Source organism: Opisthocomus hoazin, chromosome Z (assembly GCF_030867145.1).
Source record: "Opisthocomus hoazin isolate bOpiHoa1 chromosome Z, bOpiHoa1.hap1, whole genome shotgun sequence".
Taxonomy (NCBI): Eukaryota; Metazoa; Chordata; class Aves; order Opisthocomiformes; family Opisthocomidae; genus Opisthocomus; species Opisthocomus hoazin.
The window spans coordinates 39,751,767-39,771,591 of record NC_134454.1 but is presented as its reverse complement, the minus strand read 5'-3'; the positions used below and the strand labels follow the sequence as shown (position 1 = coordinate 39,771,591).

Genomic DNA, 19,825 nt, shown 5'->3' with positions numbered 1-19,825 from the left:
AACCCAATATAAACATACAATAAAAGCACCAGCTAAACATACTTGTAAGAATCAGTATTATTTTCATTCTTTTTATTAAGAAATTGTTCCTGACTGATTCTGCCAGTGGTTAGATTTAATGTTAGAACTGGAAACCCATTTTGGCATGTCCAGGAATCCATTATTTGTTTTACAGATGCTGGCAACTGGACTTCATCCTGTGCATCTACAACCTGCAAGAGAAACAGAAATTAGAAATATTTACAATAAACAGGCACTTAATGATATTGCTTCAGCAACACTCTAGGGGTTATTCTAACATATTAGAGAAAATACAACTACTTAGCAGTTTGCTGCTGATTCATGCAAAAAATCAATGTAACAAAGTCCAAAGGACATTACTGAGATTATAATAAAGACAGCATAAGCCGTTATAGGAATTATGAAATACTGAGATGACATTTCTTATTCTTATAACCTGACTGCTAACCTTTCTCTTTTTAGTGTTAATATACTTACACACCTGTATGGCTATGACAGATGTGATTTGCTAATTTTATTCAAATAAAACTGCCGGATAAACAAAGACTTTTAAGTGACTATCTAATGAACAAACTGAATACTAAAGACAAATGGAAAAATATACTAAGCTAGAGTGCCAACTAGTGTGAATTGGTACAGTCTCTGTTGGCTTAAAAGATATGACAGCCTTGCACATCCGAAATTGTGGCACGCTCATTCTCAAGGTAAGAGTGAATCTGCAACGCAGTGGAAGCCTTCTTTCGAGGGACAGGAAAGTGGATTTTTTAAAAATAAACCAATGATTAGCACCTGTTCTCTTATTCAGATTTCTACCAAAACCAGCAAAGGGTGAAATGCTGAGCTACTGCCCTGGGTATAGACTCCGCTGCATCTCTGACACATCAGCATCTTTGATGCTCAAGGCCAAAGCATCACACACCCTGATCTGGCAAAACTGAAACTCCAGAAGAATAGGCTGTGCAGTTTTATGTGGGTTTAGGCAATCTCCATGAAACCCAAAACTCCACTTGGCCCTCATTTCCCATCTCATCTCTCTACTGCTTGTACTTAGCTCCACTGATCTCAGATGCACTAAAGCAGCTAAATAAGCACTTGTAAAGATATTAGCCAAAAGAGGCAGCAAAGCAAATTTTATGCAAGAGAAAGACTACACTAAGGATAGCCAAATTCCAGTGCAGTCTTCCACAAATAGTATGTGCCTTAAATTTGGAGCAAGAATATGCTCCAAATTCTTGGAGCAAATTCTCCAGAATTGCTGGAGAGCAAGAATCCTAGAGATAAAATGAGTACCATCTGTATGTGGGTCCAGAGATCATCTTGGTTAGCATTTGAGAAGGAAAATTCTTTCAGATATGACTGTACGGAAACAAACAGAAGAATTAGAATACATGAGTGTTCAATCAAAAACATTATCAAGGCAAATTGCAATTTGTACAATTGTCATTTTCAAGCTTATGAATCAAGATGAAGGCGTTAGTTTCTCAAACTCACAGTAAGTGCTCTGATAAACAACTTCTCAGTCAGGAAACCAGAAAGCATCCAGGTAATAGAAGCCCCCTGAAGTACAAAAAAAGCTATGAGAAAACATGAGTTATTATTGCAATTATTATTGCAATATTTTTTCAAGCTGTATTCCAGATAAGTCAGTCAGCCTACTCCTACAGTTCATATTTCACAGAGGTTAAAAATGTTTTCACCATTTCCTTCACAGTCAAATATATTTGCAACATCAAATATATGTGTGTGAGCAGCAGAAACAAATTTTGAATGATGAAACAACCTACAAAAAGCATTGTAATTCAACAGTTTCTCTCAAACATACTTTGTACCATCAGTTTAGAATATAAAAGAAACAGGAAGAATTTTATGCTTTTTAACCTTGTTGTACGTGATGCTGTCAAACAGATACATTAACGAAAATGATCCTCTGATCTTGTCTTCACTCTCTGACAGTGATCGAACTCCTATTTCATTGTCTTCCTTTAAGACAGGTTGTACAACATGATCATAAAAGATTTTATCCTGCAAGAAAAAGACAAATCTAAGTGAGATGAACAAAAAATACTTATTCTCAGGAGAGAATGTACATTGTAGGATTAGCACTAATAGAAATAGTCTGTCAATAAACAAGCAACAATCCTTTCCCCCCTTCCCTAACTCCCATGAAGTAAAAGGGACTGTACACCCAATCCTAACACTTTCCACATGCAGCATTAGTAATCAGCGAAAATTTTACATCTGAGAAGACTCTGGGCTTGGGCCTCACAAAGACAATTATAGTGTAATCCTCAGGGAAAAATAAGTCAATTATATTCAACAGCAAATTAACAAATGCTGAAAACCTGTATGTCATTTACATCTGTATGCCATTAATATGGCAGCATTTTCATCCTAAATGGCCTGTTTCTCCTGTTGCAACCATGAGCAACAACCTAAAAACTAAGCTACTGAGGGTAGCAAGGCTATGTGGCATTTCTGCTGTCATCCAGTGAGAAATAAGGACGGAAAATGGCTCTTTGATGTAAATCAGTGAAGTTCTCTTTTTGTCAAACAAGGATTCAATTTTCCCTAGCTGAGTATCTGTCCTAAGACGGTACAGAAAATGACATAATTACAAAGGTTAAGAAAAAAAATCTAAATTTTTAAAACACTGCAGGCCACTTTGAGCACTTTTACTTCTCAAGGAGAAGAACACAGACTTCAAATTAATGGATCAAATTTGTTGACCGATTTTTCTCCTTGTAAACAGCCAGTAAATTTAATGTTCAGGGTTCAGTTTGTAACTGGGTGGTGATCAGTGCCACAAAGTCTAGTTGAAGGCCAGTAACTAGCAGTGGACCCCAAGAGTAAATACTGGGTCCAGTCCTGTTCAACACCTTCATCAATGATCTGGAGGATGGGACAGTGTACCCTCACCAGGTTTGCAGATGACACAAAACTGGGACAAGTGACTGATACATCACAGAGCTGTGCTGCCATCCACAGGGACTGGGACAGGCTGGAGAAATGCGCTGACAAGAACTTCATGAAGTTCAACAAAAAGATGTGCAAAGCCCTGCACCTGGGGAAGAACAACCCCAGGCATCAGCTGGTGGCCACCCAGCTGGAAAGCAGCTTTGTGAAAAAGGACGTGGGGACATGAAGGACACCAGGGTGAACAGGAGCCAACAATGTGTCCTTGCAGCAAAGAAAGCTAATGGTATCTAGGCCTGCATTAGGAGAAGTATTGCCAGCAGGCTGAGGGAGGTGATGCTTCCCTTCTACCCAGCACTGGTGAGGCCACACCCACCTGGAATGCTGGGTCCAGTGCTGGGCTCCCTAGTAGAGGAAAGCTACAGAGCTACTGGAGTGAGTCCAGCAAAGGCCACAAAGGGCTGAAAGGACTGGAGCATCTCTCCTATAAGGACATGCTGAGAGCACTGGGACTGTTAAGCCTGGAGAAGAGAGGGCTCAGGAGATCTCCTCACTGTATATAAATACCCAAAGGGAGGGTACAAGGACGGAGCCAGGCTCTTTCCACTGGAGCCCAGCAACAGGACCAGAGGCAATGGGCACAAACTGAAACAGTGCAGGTTCTCTGTGAACACGGGGAAGCACTTTTTCACTGTGAGGGTGACATAGCACTGGCACAGGTTGCACAGAGAGGTAGTGGAGTCTCCATCCTTGGAGGTACTCAAAAGCCATCTGTACACAGTCCTGGGCAACTGGCTCTAGGTGGCCCTGCTTGAGCAGGGGGTTGGACCAGATGATCTCCAGAGGTCCCTTCTAACCTCAGCCATCCTTTCATTCTGTGAACGTGTATGGCCCAGAAAACTGCAAAAGAAAGCCCTGTATTCTCACATCTGTATAATTTACTCTGGATTTCCAAGGCACATTGCATAAGTGTAATTTCTCATGGAATTACTGCCCACTATAAAAATTTATTTTATGGACAGAAATAAAATGGCAGTTGTTGATTTTTAAAAAGGCAAGCTTCCAAATTAAAAGACTGAAATCAAAAGGAGATAAGGATTTATTTCCAATTTAAAATTTGATGGCCTTTACACTCTTCAATGATATTGATATTGCATTACAGAGAACAAAGTGAACTCTTGTTGAAGTTCAAAGCAGGTTAGCATATCCCACGACCTAAAAATCCTTCTGACAGAATTTGACATGCCTATATTAGTTGCCAATTAAGCATGTAATTAAGTACTTTGGTGAATTAGAAAAGGAAAGTGATGAATGGTATTTAATCTGAGCCAAATAAAAAGCAGACTGGATTGACTGCAGTCTTGGGCCTGCCCAGACTAAAGGCTTCTCCTTCCTTCAGAAGCGGAGCGCACTGTATACATTTATGATTGCACAGGCAAGTGCACCTTATGTCATGGCTACAATTAGCAGCAGCTATCCTCCTGTCTCAGTTTAATGATGGATGGCGTTTTCTACTACACTGTGGGATTTATGCTTATTCCCATTTGGGCAGAATGGGAAGGAGTTTTACCCTGCTGTCGGATTAGCTATGTGCATTACATTTGCGTTATCCACAACCTGACATTCATGGACCCAGTGGGGTAACCAGATTCAACATTACCCAAATTACGTCACTGCCTGGTAAAGATACCTGAGGCATGGGATGCTTGGGAAAGAGCTTGGACAGGCAGGGGGCAAACCATCAGCTACAAGACCCAGGAGAGAAACCTGGGTTTGCTACATAACAGATCTAGGGTAAAACACCAACTCCTTGCCACCACAGAATCACAGCTGTCTAGCCATCCCCTGCACCAGCTGTATAAGAGCTGGCTATGATCACAGCCCCCCAGGCAGATGGAGACCCTCCAGGAAAGAATCAAGACCTGCTGGTCTTTCCCAGGGGAGTTAAGTTACTAATGCCATGGCTTAATTAAATCCCACCTCCTGCACGCTCCTTTTCTTCGTACATGCTGGAACTTTGCTACTTTAGTTTACTTCAGTAAGCATTCGTACTTACCAGTGAAAGCTTAGGTTCAACAAAGGTAGCTCCCAGGTACTCAAAGTAAGATGCCAGTCCTTCATTAAGCCACAGATCATTCCACCAGTTCATTGTAACCAGATTTCCAAACCACTTAAATAGAAAGAAAAAATGTCTCAACATCTCTCTGGACTGCTGTTTTCATTTTTGCAGGTTAAACACACACACCTGAGGTAACTTTATTTAATGTTTACATGTTAATTGAATAAAATGCTGAATATTTCCTCAGACAGTAAAAATTCAGTAGAAAAAGATGCACCTTGGAAAAGTCAGAGGTTCAGGGCAGTTATTTTTTAATTATTTCAACTACAATTTCATACTATGAGCATGGATGTCAGTGCTTTATGTCACTCTTTAACGCTACTTAATTTTAAACACTTCCCAATAAAATTTAAATATCTAAAAGATCATATCATGTTATGACTAAAAGTAAGGCATTTATCAAGCAATTACAAATTTTTTCCATGTTCTTAACAAAAGGAAATTGTCAGGGCAATGATAAACAGAACTGGGGAAATAACCATTTCCAAAATCAGCAAATCCCTATCCTGGCAAGCAATAAAACTTCCAGAACAGCTGCTATGTACTCATTTTTGGCAGTTCATATTTAACAAAACAATGATCATTTGCGGGTTTGTATATTATTTGTTAATTCTTAAAAACTTTGTTTTAAAATAGAGTTTAATTAAGTCCTGACATTTGTTTTATTGGCCTGCAATAAAAACACTCTGCTCATCTGAAGGTCTGTAAAAGTTACAGACCTTGGCAGAAGAGCATACAAGTGCACTAGCCAAGCTAAACTCTTATGCTAACTTTGTTGAGTAAGTGCAAACAGTTGTTGCTCTAGCAAGCAACAGTAAATTAAACATAGTCAATAAAACAGTGAAACTGCATTATCACTCCAAACTAAATAATAAAAATTTTTAAAATCTCGACGAAAATTAGTCAAAGGTCCAGCTACAGTGTAAAATACGTTCCTGTCTACTTCGTTCTGTCATACCATAGGCTGTTTCTTACAGAAAAACAAGTACCTTTTGCAATATGTACATGCACTGCCACTGTAAAAGAATACTTATGAAGTCCACTAATTCTCCTATGAAGCACTAACTATACTGTATAGAAAGAGTATACTGTGTCATACCTACACCCCTACATCCCTACAGTATTTTCTAGCATGGCATTCAAGTACTGTGTAAGAAAAAAAAGAAAAAGTAGCCCATTAACAGCTTTATATCAATGAGTCCTATGCAGTCAGTATGCAGTCTGTAATATGACAGAATCTACTTTCACATTGATTAATCAGTGGAACTTATGATCAAATAGTCTTTCACTGCTCTAGTGCTCACAACCCCTACGGTCAAGTCACTATTTTTCTTCCACTAATCAGTGACTGTATCATCAGCAACCAGAAAGAAACAACCTCATAGACAAACAAATGTAGAGAATTTTTTACCACATGCCTGGTGTCCTAGCTCATGTGACACAATTATGGCAATCATTGTCTTTCTGATTGTTAATTTATCACTTGGGAGGTACATCAATGATGATTCTTGGAAAATCATTAGCCCCCAGTTTTCCATAGCACCTCCTCCAAAATCAGGCAGTGCAACCAGATCTAAATTGATTCAAACAGAGGGGAAAAAATAGAAAAAATCTTTAAAATTTTTGAAAGTAAAATGCTCACATGATTTTAATGCTCACACTGGTTCAAAGTGCAATTAAAGGACACTACATTTGAGTAGTTCTTTGCGGTATTATGACAGCATTGTTGCAAACGGTTTGTGGAATTTCTTCTTGTCATACTTCTCATCTGTGATTACCATCCTTTCAGGGAGCCACACAATAAATTCCCATGAAGCCCAGCTCTGTACTGTATCTTTTAGATACAAATGTTCTGAACAAAAATGAAGGTTGTATTCTACCAATGCTTGGAGAGAATATATTCACTTCTGTCTCTCAGAAATCTTTCTGTATATGAGTTTCTCATGTGTTTGGGAAAGATGACACTTACCTCTTTCTTCACACTCACAACTGCTAAAAAAAAAACTTGCTCTTTCAGTTCTGTGAGTAGAGGGATCCTTTCCATTCTTATCTGAAAGGTGCCTTAGAAACATCATCTCTTTGTTTCCACAGTAGGGCTGTTACCTCTGTACTCCCCTTCTGCTTTAGCGACAGGGAGCAGTTTTCCAGTTGAAATGTGAGAGGTGGATAAAATATCAAGGATCTCAAAGAAAGATATACCGTTTAAACCCAGCAGCAAACAGCAAAATTTGGAAAAGGTATACAGAGCATTTTGGAAGCAGACACAAGCTTGTACTCCAAACCAGCTGGCCATGGGCCAGTTCCAGTCCAAAAGCTAGGCAGTTAATGTAAGCATGGTGCTGAACTCAAGCGAAGCCAGACTGCGTCTCAGCGGGGCTTATCACCTCTTCTAGCCAGCCTGGGTCAAGAGAGCTCACTTACAACTACATTAAAATCAGGTGAAGACAAACCCTTAAATATCCCTGGTTTTAAATGTGTTTATTCTTAATTTCACATTTTGAGTTCGCAATAGAAATCTCTAGCATTTACAAGGAGCTATTCTTGGTTGATCTAATCCTACTGATTTTTAAGCAAAACTTCAAAGAAAGCCAGTGGGAAATGCAGTTGGTATTGCATGGCATTACAGTGGGGACAGCAATGGTATAACAGCCGGGATTGTAACAGTATTACAGCATTCCATGAAACTGAAATCTTGCCTAACAGGAAGCCTGCGATACTGTTCTACTTCCATTTTGTAACATTTGTATACTAATGAATTAATGTATTGACATTGCTGCTAAACAGAAGAACACAAGTGTGAAACAGAATTGTCTACAGCCCTTGAGTAGCTTGTATGATTACTAAGATCACAAAATTTAACGAGTGAAGACTGTATATATTACATTTTCCGTAAGAAGTGTAGTGAGATATTCGGCAAGTTGTTCTAAATACACCAGGAGATAATACATTTACACAGATGAAAATTTATTTCTTTCAAGTGCCAAAATACAGATTTGACAAATCCACAAATTATCTAGTCAAGAAAGGAGGGAAATTCTTCCCCCACAGTCCTGCAATCTGCTAAATTCATTGGCAGGTCCAAAACTCACTTTAAATAAGAACTGCCTTCTGTGCACTCAGTATTCTACCTATTTGTATAAAAGAGCATGACTCCCCACAACATTAATGCTGAAGCCCTTGTGAATCCAAGTACAAATAGAGGACAAATGGTACAGTGGAACTACATGATGGCACCCTTTTTTCTTGAGTGAACCTTGACTTAACTGACTTACCTGATGTCCATTTTAAGTAGAAACAACATTTTCCTGCAGGAATCTTTTTCTGGGGAGAAATGTGCAGGAACACACAGCCAACTCACAGGTGAGAGAAACATGGACATACTGAAGAAAGCAAGGAATGCTTTGGGGGTACTTGGGTTACCGGAAGCATGGATTTACTAGGAGGTCGTCGGGACTACAGCATCCTTGCCTGGTATGCTCTAAGCATCTCATAAACAGCTACGTGACTGAACAACTCCTTTCTACCCACTTTGTAGGCCCATCTGCCCCTTTATTAGGAAATGATGCTTTAAAAGAATGAGTGGGATGTGAAGGTGAGAGTACTGACTTACAGGTTAATAAAAGCCATGATGCAGAAAGGAGAATTCAGTGAGTTAAAGCTTAGGAGTTTTATTCCATGTATGTGGTAAGCTGTAAAAAGAGAATACTGCTAAAGAACTCATTGCTTCTGTGAATGTTACACCATCAGCAGCCATTTCTGGTCCATTTAAGAAAACAAGTAATCTCACCTGTCTTTGGCAGAGGGTAGCTGACGTTAAGTAAATCTTCCAGAAATGAAAATATTGGGCCTGTGATATTTAAAGCATAGTCAACATATCCATTTTTAACTGCCTCTTTCCGAGCCCAAATACGTATCTGCAATAAAACAAGGAAGTGTTATTTTAGACAACCCTCATATTTTCATATTCTTTGTTTCTCTGCTGTGAATCATTGTTTGAAAACGCTGTCTGTCCACACCAGACCATGCTGTGAAGCTTTTAATGAAAAAAATCCAAACTCAAGTTTTGCTGGACCTAACAAAATGTGGCACAGACCCTAATCCTGCTAAAATCTAGGAGAGTTCCAGCATTTCAAAAGGGCCAAGACCTGAATCCAACTATACATTGCTGGAACAAATGGAGTTATGTTTTTTTCTTTTATGAATTGGGAAATGCTGTAAAACTATTTAGAATGACATATCTTAAGCCACTGTATTCCAGCCAGTGAGTCTGGGTGACAAACTTTCCTTCAGATGACCACTCTTTCCCTGAAGAGAGAGAAATGGATGTTCAGAGAGTATTTGCCATCCAAACATACACATCTCTCCTTTTGAACTTTCTCACAGCCTGAAACTGACCATTGGCCTCCCATTGCTGACGGAGAGAGCAGATGACATCTGAGCAGATGACATCTGTACTTCTGAGTAACGGAGACAGCAGCAGCAAGCAAAGCTTTCCCCTCCCATACCCAGCTGCTTTGTCACGGTACTGGAGAGGGCCGCTGCTTGCCCAAGGTGAGGGAGTAGACTGAGAAAAGGTTTATGTCTCCATCACATATCTCTGGGTGTGAGACCCCTCCAAGTGCCCAGCAGCTCAAAACCCCCGCATTTCTTGCATCTAAATGCAATATGTGGTCTCACAATAAGATGCACAGCCAAAACCTAAGAGCACAGTTGGGAAGCATCAGGATTTAATTTATGAGGGAAAAAAAATGCATATTCAGTTAACAAAGTATACTCAGCCTCTAAGCCCCTATTTTGAGCTGCGGCATCAGAGGAGATTCAAAGACCAGATCACTTCATTTTGCAACACATAAACACAATGGGCAGACTTAGAATCCTACTCCTAGTATGAGCTTTGAGTTATGCAACCTGGCATTTCAGGTTGTAAATTACTTACCAGAAACGACAAAACAGACACAACAAACATACTCACACAAATACTGTGGAGGCATAAATTGAGCATCTCTGTCTAAAACCAAGGGGAAAAATACCCTCTGCCCTCTGTCTCACAGAACACAGGTGGTGCCTCCTCCCTCTGAAAAACACTCGTATGAATGCTGCTTTGCTGACTCCTGACAGTACACCTCAGCCCAAGAAAAAGACACCAGTCAGAGCCGTAAGCATCCAGCACGTTCTGTACAGGGGACAGCAGGTATGACATACCAAGTCCAATCTTCACTTCAAAAAGGAGCTAATATTGTGTTTCCTAGGTCGCCTCTGCACTGTCCTCTCACCTTGTACCACCCTTCCTCAGTAGGATGGCAGTGAATTGACCATGAAGCTAACACTGTGCTGCCACTTATTAAGGTTAGCAAGTCTATGTTCCCCTTAATCACTTTATGCTTGAGTTTACTGTTGATTTCAGAACAACTTGATACATCTTTTCCCCATTGACTTAACAGCAAAAGAAGGAAAGTGAAACAACTGGTGCCAACCGAGCACGGTTTTTTACAGATTATCTCAAGAAGCTTTGGCCATCGCAGTGTAAGAGCAAAACTGAATACTCGCTCATGAAGAAGCTTCAAACACAAAACAGTCACTTTTGGAGGCTAAAAAGTGTGCCCACTGTAGAATAAAAGGTTAAAATACTAGTAAACAAAACGCTTGGAGCACAGCATTGCTCCTACTGATGTTATGACGCTGCTCCTCAAAGGGCCTTGAAAAACAAGGCACTGAACTTCAGTGATTTGTCACAGCAGTGGAAATGGATATATTTTCCAACTAAGAGAGCTAAGAAGATAAGAAGACCCTGAATTATGACCAGTACTTTCTGCAAAGTAGCTGCTCCTAAAGTTTTAACATGCAGAGCCCGTAACTCCTTGTGGAATTGTATTAAATGAACAGGACAGGACAATAAACTAATTGTCCGAAAGGAAAGCTTTCTGCAGAAATATCTGCAGGATAAACGCTAGCAGTTTTGCCACATAAGCAAATACTTTTAGAATGGAAAGCACAGTTAATGTCTGTGATATCTTCTAAAGCACATGATACACCACAGAGCCAACTTCTTTTGTAAACTGCTATAATGTGTTATGCACCCTCATATTTACCTCGTTTCCCCGCTCAGTTCTGGTGACATAATCAAAATCACAAATCACAAAAGCAGTCAAGTAAGTTGACATTTTCAAGGAAGTGTTAAATGTGGTAACAGTCCACAGGCTTCCATTTTCATCCTTCATTTCAGACACATCTAGAAAAAATATCAAAGAAACATTCAAACCATTGGTCTTCCATAAAAACACAAGGAATTTTGTGTTTTCAGCATGGGTTTTTACACCTCTCTTTGGTATGTTGTATTTCTGCACTAATTTCATGTGTTTCTGGCAGAAGGCAAGCAGCCAGACTCTTTGTTACTGCCACGTATCAGAGTCGTGACCTTCCATGCAAACACCAAAAATCCACTCTTGAGCTTCTTAATTGAAGTCTTGGAAGGATATCAAACTGTGTTGGTTTTAGTATGTGGGCAAACTGTGGACAAGTTATCCCATTCTGCATATCTCTAAAATGTACCATCTATTATGATTCAAATATAGGTCATGTGTGCCCAAGAATTATGGAATACTTAATCAGATACCTACCTTCTAAATAAGGGAGACATGGACAGGGTTCTCAGGGGAAAAAATGCTTCAAGTAACTCTCACAGAGTATCACAGGAATTAGAATAGATCCCATCTATTATAATCCCTAAGTTACTTAGCTTCCATGCAAAACTTACAAAACTTCCCTTTTATGGCTGAAAACTATTTAGGTGAAAAATAAAGATTCATGGTACTGAATTGCAGAAAAAGCACATTAAGAAGCAGGCAAGACATCCAACAGATTCCTGTAGGAATACTAATTTACAGAATTTGTTCGGAATCTTACATCACACATGCATCCCACTCAAGATCCCAGCAAGGGACAGAGAAGCACCTCCAGAGCATTATAGACCTCTCGTTCTTATTCTGTACATACACAGGAGGCTATAGTGCCTCTGCCTGGTAAAACAGTTTCTTGTGTGTTGTAAATACATCTTAAAATCTACATTAGAATGAAAGGAATCACTTTATAACACAATTACAGTCTTTGCGTACTGGAACTGCCATTTTGTTTTAAGCAGATGTCATGCAGTATGACAGACACTCTGACTAAGCAGTAAATGCCAGGAATCAAACCTGTGCAGCCTCCAGCAGTCAGAGGAGAGGATGTCACAACTGACAAATTATTGGAATTATGCCATCAGAGGCATTAATTATGAATAACTGTCTCCAAATTTTTAAGTTCACAGGCACAGATTTTCAGTGCATTTTCGAGGCATTTGCGCATGGACAACAGAACACTGTTGATATAATCTGTTCAGATAAATTACACCCCTTTTTAGAAGTAATTTATGGGGGAAAAAATCCCATCGTGCCCCTGTACTCGGCACTGGTGAGGCCACATCTCGAATACTGTGTGCCGTTTCGGGCTCTTCACTACAAGAAAGACATTGAGTTGCTGGAGCGTGTCCAGAGAAGCGCAATGAGACTATTGAGGGGTCTGGAGAACAAGTCTTACAAGGAGCGGCTCAGGGAGCTGGGGCTGTTTAGTCTGGAGAAGAGAAGGCTGAGGGGGGACCTTATTGCTCTCTACAGCTACCTGAAAGGAGGTCGTAGGGAGGCAGGTGTTGGTCTTTTCTCCCAACTAACTAGCAATAGGACAAGAGGAGATGGCTTCAAGTTGCGTCAGGGGAGGTTTAGAACAGATATTAGGAAACATTTCTTTACTGAGAGAGTGGTCAGGCACTGGAATAGGCTGCCCAGGGAGGTGGTTGAGTCCCCATCCCTGGAGGTGTTCAAAAAACGTGTAGATGAGGCACTGCAGGATACGGTTTAGTAGGCATGGTGGTATTGGGTGGTTGGTTGGACTTGAGCTTAGAGGTCTTTTCCAACCTATGACTCTATGATTCTACGATTCTGCGGTGCTATGATTCTGTAAGTCTACTCGTTGTCTACCTACCAATGGCAGGCATGTTGGAAAGAGCCACATAGCTTGGGTCATGGACTATTCTGATATTAAATGTGGCCTTCATGGCAGGTTCATCAAAACATGGATAAACTGTCCTGGCATACGTCGGTTCCAGTTGGGAGGCAATCAGCATACTGTATTAAAAACACAAGTTAAGATTAATTCAGCATGCTATAGCTGATCAAAATCAATATATGGTGCATAAAACCACCAAATCAGAAACACAAAGAAATTAATCACACAGATAAGCAGATTTGAAAAAGGTCGTCTTATTATTTAAAGCCATTGTTAAATCCTCGTGCCTAACAGACTGTTCAGTTTGGATGCTTCTCGAGAAAAGCAGTCTTTTTTAATGAGGTCAGTTTTTTCTCTTCATAGGCCTTTACCAGAGATCAAATTTTAAATATTTCTGCTTTTCTAGATTGTTTATTAAGACAAAGTTGATTAAGCCAGTACTCAAAAGTGATACAATGCCCAACTTAGGACATTTAAAAGAACCCAAGTTGAACACACGTTGATGCATGGTGACTATTTGGACCACGATGTCTATTCTGAGACGAGAAAGATCTCAAGAGAGAGCAGCACAATGTATTTGACTTCTTGCCTGTCAATGCAGGAGGATTTTCTTTACAGACCTGATTCTCCGCAGAGTAAAGTGTGTGCTGTATCAGTCACCAGCTGCCTTGCTGAACACAGCCGGAGCTCCACCTGAGACAGAAGTATCACCTCCTCTCCTCCTTTATACTGGCCAGTGACTGAAAGAGACTTGAACCTCTGCCAGGGTTGCACAGGAGCAGCAAAAGTGACAGCCCACTTCATCTAGGGAATCAGTCACTGAAATACTCAAATCTTCTTCTTGCCATGCAGCAAAGTATGCTTTTGTGCACTCAGTTGTGTGAACAACTACAGCTCGGCTCCAGGCAACACTGAGCAACCCCACGACTGCAAATTCCCCTGCACCAGTGCAATTACTGCCTCAGGAGGCTCTGTACCAGCAGAAACCAATGCAGACACTTAGCAAATCCATCGTAAGAAATTCTTGTTCAAGAATACAAAATAACACACATTGGGCAAAAGAACAGTGATAAAAAACAAGTATGAAGATGGATTAAATGTTATTTTTCAGCAAGGCTCCAAATAAAAAAGAAAAATTGGAATGTTTCATGCATGTTACACAAATAACTGGTGTTTCAAACACACATTACCTCATATCATTTGTCAGAATGAGTCATTGTTGGGGCTTTTTTCTTAGGTTTTTGTTGGGGTTTTTTTTAAGGTGAAAGTATTAGCATGAACTGAATTACTAGCAAACTTTTTCCTACAATGCAATATTATGACAAAACAAATTACCCAAAAGGAAAACAATTTTTAAAAAAGCCTAACATTGCCTAAGCAGACAAAAAAATTCCTCTCTTAAGCCTACAGTTCTGTGAATAGATTAACTTTCTTTTTTTGTAAGTATCACATAATGCCTCTTTCCCCTAGTAAAAAAAATAAAATCCACAATACTTCTAAATAATGAGAAACAAACAGATAACAGGATGTCTTAGCGTAAATCTTTGTCAATTTATACTACACAGGTTCCTTTTTTTTTCATTTAGTGTCTAAAAAGGGAAAATGAGGAATGCATCCAGTTCAGTACATGAACATCTAGCAGACACCATTTCACCAAAAAAAACAGCATAATTGAAATGTTTTATGTTGATGCAAAAAAGGTTATTCTTCTAAAAATGCCTTCTCATTAAAAGAATGTTATTTGTAATACTGATGGCATAATGGGTTTTTGTGTTAACATCTTTTATATCTGATTTCTTCCACTTTAAAAATATATAAGAATTAAGCTGTAAAACAAACCCTGAAGTGGCTCAAAGTAAGGGAGTGTTACAGTGAGCAGAATCCTGTTCCGTGCAGCAGCTGTCCTCAACACACGGTCCCCTTTTCAGGTGAACAGTGCCCAGTACTAACATGCAGCCCAAGAAAACACCAAACCTGGTACTGGCTCTGATTTCTTTCCCATGCCTTTGATGGTCCTACTCACAGACTCCTATAAAACAGAGGTAAGAAGAACTCCAGGTCCCCTGCTCTGAGGCACAATTAACTGCACCAGTGCTGTTTTATTCACCCCTGTCCTCACTCTAATAACTGGTGCAGACGCAACCGATAAAAATCAGCACAAATGTTGTGTGTGGTTACATTTTGGGATGCCTGTTAATACCGGCCCTGTCCAGTCAAGTATTTTGTAGAAGCAGCACAGGAGATGTGCAGAGGGGCTACCAAGCAAAATTCTCCAAGGATTCTGAGACACTGAGGTGAGCGGTGCCATATAGCCTGCACTTTATGGTACACTCCACGGGAATCCTCTGACCCTCGAGCAGTACACGAGCTCATTCACAGCAGTGCAAGATCTGTATGCAGGAACGACGCTACGACAAGCCTCCCGCATCATGTACGTTTGAGCCAGTGCTCCTAGAGAAGAATAGCACGGGTGGTTTCTGTAGCTTTCTGCCTACCCAGATCCTGGCATGGACGCTCCCACCTACATGCAGAATACCGATTCCTCATTTCACGAGGAAAGCCTTCAAATACTTAGCGCTGGTGAAATGGGAGCATCCTTCTTTTTTACTTCCTTTGCTCCTGCAAGCACTGCAGACGTAGGCTGTGCACTATCCATAGTGAGTGCTCCCATTTTTCAGAGTTTTCTTTTGCATGTAAGACCAGATCAGGTGGATAGTATGAACTGTCAACAACAGTAAAAACATATGCAGCCACCAGTGATCAAACTGATAAGTAACAATTTCCGTGTTGGAAATTCAGTGTAGTTTGGCCTTTGGTTCATTCTGCTGAAAACAGCCGTCTCTGCAAACAGCTCTCCCACACCACCTTGCCAGTGTGCTCCAGCTCCGGCTCGGAGACAGGACAGGGAACAGTACTTTGTGTCAACTAGCTAATTCTGCCAACCTGCCAAGAGCAATGTGGATATCTGGCCACAAAAAAAAGCCGGTGCCAGTGCCAAAGCCCAGACAGAACAAACATTTTAGGGACTTCGCTTCTATTTGGGATCTAGCTGTCTACTGAAAGCTTGCCCTTCTCTGCTGAAACTGTTCCGAAACAAGAGGTCTCTAGTGGTACCACAAGCACAAATTACAAAAACCACCAAGATTTCTGGTGCATGCAAGAAATACAGGAGTCTGCGTGACCACAGATAAACGGCACACTGTCTGTCACAGCTGGCAGTTTAAGTTAGGTGTGGAAGTCAGAACGCTATGGAGGAATCAGACCCCAAAGTCTGCCAGAGCCAGATACAAGTCACGTCAGAAGAGCTATAGGACAGTCTGCTGGAGATCGTCATTTCCTCGCAGTGTAGGAACGGGCTTTGTACTGATAGCTGAAGGACACTGAAAGTTTTTAAACTGCTGTATAATCCATTAGAAACCAAATTCTTCCATCATTAACAGCTTGCTACAGCTTACAGACCGTATCCCTCAAAACACACCTCCTCCAAAGAAAAAAGGAAGCCAGAACTGCTTCAGTGTAACTGGACCCCATTGGATTAGCAAATGGCTAGTAAAGTGACTACTTTATTCCCACTGCAGGAAAAAATAACAAGATACTGTTGAATATTCTGGATTCAAAGAAAGTCTTTTTAGAACAGAGAAGATATGCAAAATCAATTCAAGAATATCAGGAATGTGAGCAGGAACAAGTAACCAAAACAATACATTATATATGTGATCAGTGGATTTCCTTTGATTTATTGCAGTGTCTGAACACCACTGGCATCTCTTAACCAGACTGCTGTCTCACATTTCATTAATGCTTCGTGATGAGCTAAGAATGAAATGGAACAATCGTCACAAATCCTCTAAACAATTGGAAATTGAAGTATACACATTTTGTAATAGTTTAAAAACATTTAAAAACATTTTTTTCGTATTTTCTACTTTGGCAGCACAGCTGACAACAGCTTTTTGTTCCGGATCCTCTGAATTTTACACAGTCTGAATCAAAAAATGTCACAGTCTAATTCAGTGTTTCTTAGATAGGACTTGACTGAAATCATACAGCACAGAAAGCACACTGGTACAGTATTAAGTAATTAAGTGCTTGTTCCCATCTTACTTATTTGGATTTTTAAGCAAAGTGTTCTAGATGTTCCTTAACTCAAATGTCGCAAAAGTAATCCTGTGAATGACAATCAGTGAATGAAGAAACTGCAGCTGAAGAAAAACAGAACGTATTTCCCAAAAACACTTACTGCCGTACTGCATGTTTCTCTAAGGCTAACCAACTTACCTCCTTTTTCTTAAAAAAAAAAAAAAAAAAAATCTGTATAAGTTAAATTTTCCAGATGTGGCAGACAATGGTATCAGTAAAGACTTACACAGGAGCTGGCAACTGGAAAACCACACAGTCCTCCTCTATTTCAGTAAAAACTATTAACTTTACTTTGTGGTTTCTTCATTATTACTACTCATACAGAGACTTTCATGTGCAGCTCTTGCGGGAAACTGAATATTACCTGCTTGAAGAAGAAGTCTACGAACTGCTGAGATACAGTTTATTTCAGTGGACCCATCAATAGGCTGGGAGCCAAGAACACTTCGATATTAACTGTAGTTGTCCTTTTGAGTCACTGATTGCTGATCCTCAGCAATTCGCTACATGTTTAATTATTAAAAATGAAATAACTTTAAAATAAGCAATTTATCTGCCTCTCCTTTAAACACCTATTTTGAGAAACTTGTCTGTCACTGGAACTATTTAAATCCCAATCTTGTGTTTCACATTTCTTTAGCAAGTTTCACATTCAGAAGTTTACAACGTAATTCGCCTTGAGAAAATTCGCAACAAAAAAAATAAATAAGCAAAGCATTCTTTTGATATGTAATTATTTTACATGACTGGCTGCTTAAAAAGCTCACTCTGCCCCAGTAGCGATTTTGCAGTTCAAAATAAAATAAAGAGGACAGTATCCTAGCAGCGCACGCTGAGAAAATCATTGGTTGTTTGACGACAGCCAGCCAATTTCACGTACAGTAGCACCTACGAAGTCCACCTATCCAAGGGGGCCACCCAACCTACCCCACCTTCTGCTCTTCTGAGACTGCGTGTGGTCCACATCTCTCAACTCCTGCACTCACGCAGGTCGGATATCCTGGTTTCCAGACAAAGAGGTGCTTCCCACAGGCACGGGCGGGAGAGGCGAGGATCCGTCCGTGCAGACATGGCCAGCGTGAAGGCTCTCAGATGGGCTGCCTGTCGCAGGAACCGGGCGTCTGAACCCCCGCTGCCAGTCACAGGCACGGAGAGGCTTGACACTCACTGCCTGACCGGCTGAGACAGACCCCTTCCCCCGCCAGAGGCGAGAGGCCCTCGGGAAGCCCTCCCGGACCAACCGCAGCAGTCCCTCACCCGCCTCCCCAGACGAGGAGGTCTATGCCAGCCGCCGCGGGCTGGTGCTGCCGACCGAGCCAGCCGCTGATGGAAAGCCAGGGCAACCTTGCCGGTGCTGTCTGGAGAGGAGCGCAATCACCCGCCGGCGCGGGCCTGAACTTCGGGCGGGTTCTCCTCGCAGCCCGCGATGAGAGGCCCCGCCGGGCAGAGCAGGCCCACAGCCCCCCCCGCCACCCGGGTCACCAAGCCGCTCCCGCCAGTGCCGCCCAGCCCCGGTCCCACCCGGGACACCGTCAGCGGAGCCGCAGCAGCTCCCGGGGCTGCCTCCGACGCCTTCGCGGGGCGCGGGTTCCCCCGGGGCGGCCGCCGCCGCCTACCTGCTCCGTCCCTGGTCGGTGTAGCGGGTGAGGAAGAGCCCGACGAGGTCCTCCTCCAGCCGGCCCTGGAAGCCCAGCTGCAGCACGTAGCGGCGCCCGGCCCGCAGCCGGCCGCGCAGCTCCAGCACCGCCACCTCGCCCGCCTCCTCCTCCCGCAGCCCCGCCACCTCCACGGCGGCGCCCGGCGCGGGCAAGGGGCCGCGCACGGCGGGCACCCCGCGGCTCCGCAGCCCGGAGCTGTGCAGCACCGCCGCGTCCGTGTCCTGCCGGCAGCGCACCGTGATGTTCACCTGCCCGCTGAAGGTGAAGGGCCCCGCCCGGCCCGGCCGCACCAGTGGCCACAGCTCCAGGTCGTAGTGCAGCGGCAGGAGGTGGCGAGGCAGCCGGCGGCCGGAGCCCCCGGGGGCGGCGGGAGCGGGGCCCGGCGGGGCGGCGGGGCCGGGGGGCGCGGGCGGCGGCGGCGGCGGCGCCTCCTGCCGGCAGCGCCCGTAGAGGGCGGCGAGCGCCAGCAGCGCGGCCAGCAGAGCCAGCAGCAGCGCGGCCAGCAGGGCGGCGGCCCGGCGCCCCACGTACAGCCCGCGCCCGCCGCGCGCGCCCATCGCCGCCGCTCTGCGCCGGCCGCCGGCTGCTGAGGGGGCGGCGGAGGGGGAGCGAGCGCGGCTGAGGGCGGGACGCGACGGGACGGGACGGGTGCCCCCTCCCAGGGAAGCCGCTCCCAGAGGGCTGCCCCGGCGGGGAGGGCAGCCCCGCGGACCCCCGGGCCCCTCGCGGGGAGGGCGGCGCAGGCGGCGAGCAGCCGAAAGCTGCACTGCCCGAGGCGGCCGTCGGGTCGGAGGTGGGGGGCTCTCCGCGCCCCGGCGGGAGAAACGGCCGGAGAAAAAGGAAAAAAAAAAAAAACAAAAACAAACCAAAAAAACCCACGAACCTACAGATATTCGTAGTTTTTCACCACGGTAAGGAACGGCCAGAGAAGAGG

General features: G+C 42.9%; 1 protein-coding gene across 2 annotated transcripts in view; it reads right to left on the bottom strand.

The window, feature by feature from the left end:
* LVRN (laeverin) overlaps positions 1–19,448 on the bottom strand; it is a 37,857-nt gene extending 18,409 nt beyond the window's left edge. For both annotated transcript variants that reach the window (XM_075411782.1, XM_075411783.1), the window contains exons 1-10: positions 18,850–19,448; positions 13,070–13,212; positions 11,143–11,282; positions 8,841–8,967; positions 6,472–6,626; positions 4,991–5,104; positions 1,900–2,043; positions 1,513–1,578; positions 1,312–1,377; positions 43–212 (exon numbers count right to left, since the gene is read on the bottom strand). In XM_075411782.1, coding sequence (XP_075267897.1) covers positions 43–212; positions 1,312–1,377; positions 1,513–1,578; positions 1,900–2,043; positions 4,991–5,104; positions 6,472–6,626; positions 8,841–8,967; positions 11,143–11,282; positions 13,070–13,212; positions 18,850–19,448 — 1,724 coding nt within the window. The remainder of the gene's footprint in view (positions 1–42; positions 213–1,311; positions 1,378–1,512; positions 1,579–1,899; positions 2,044–4,990; positions 5,105–6,471; positions 6,627–8,840; positions 8,968–11,142; positions 11,283–13,069; positions 13,213–18,849) is intronic.
* Between the last annotated feature and the right edge of the window lie 377 nt (positions 19,449–19,825).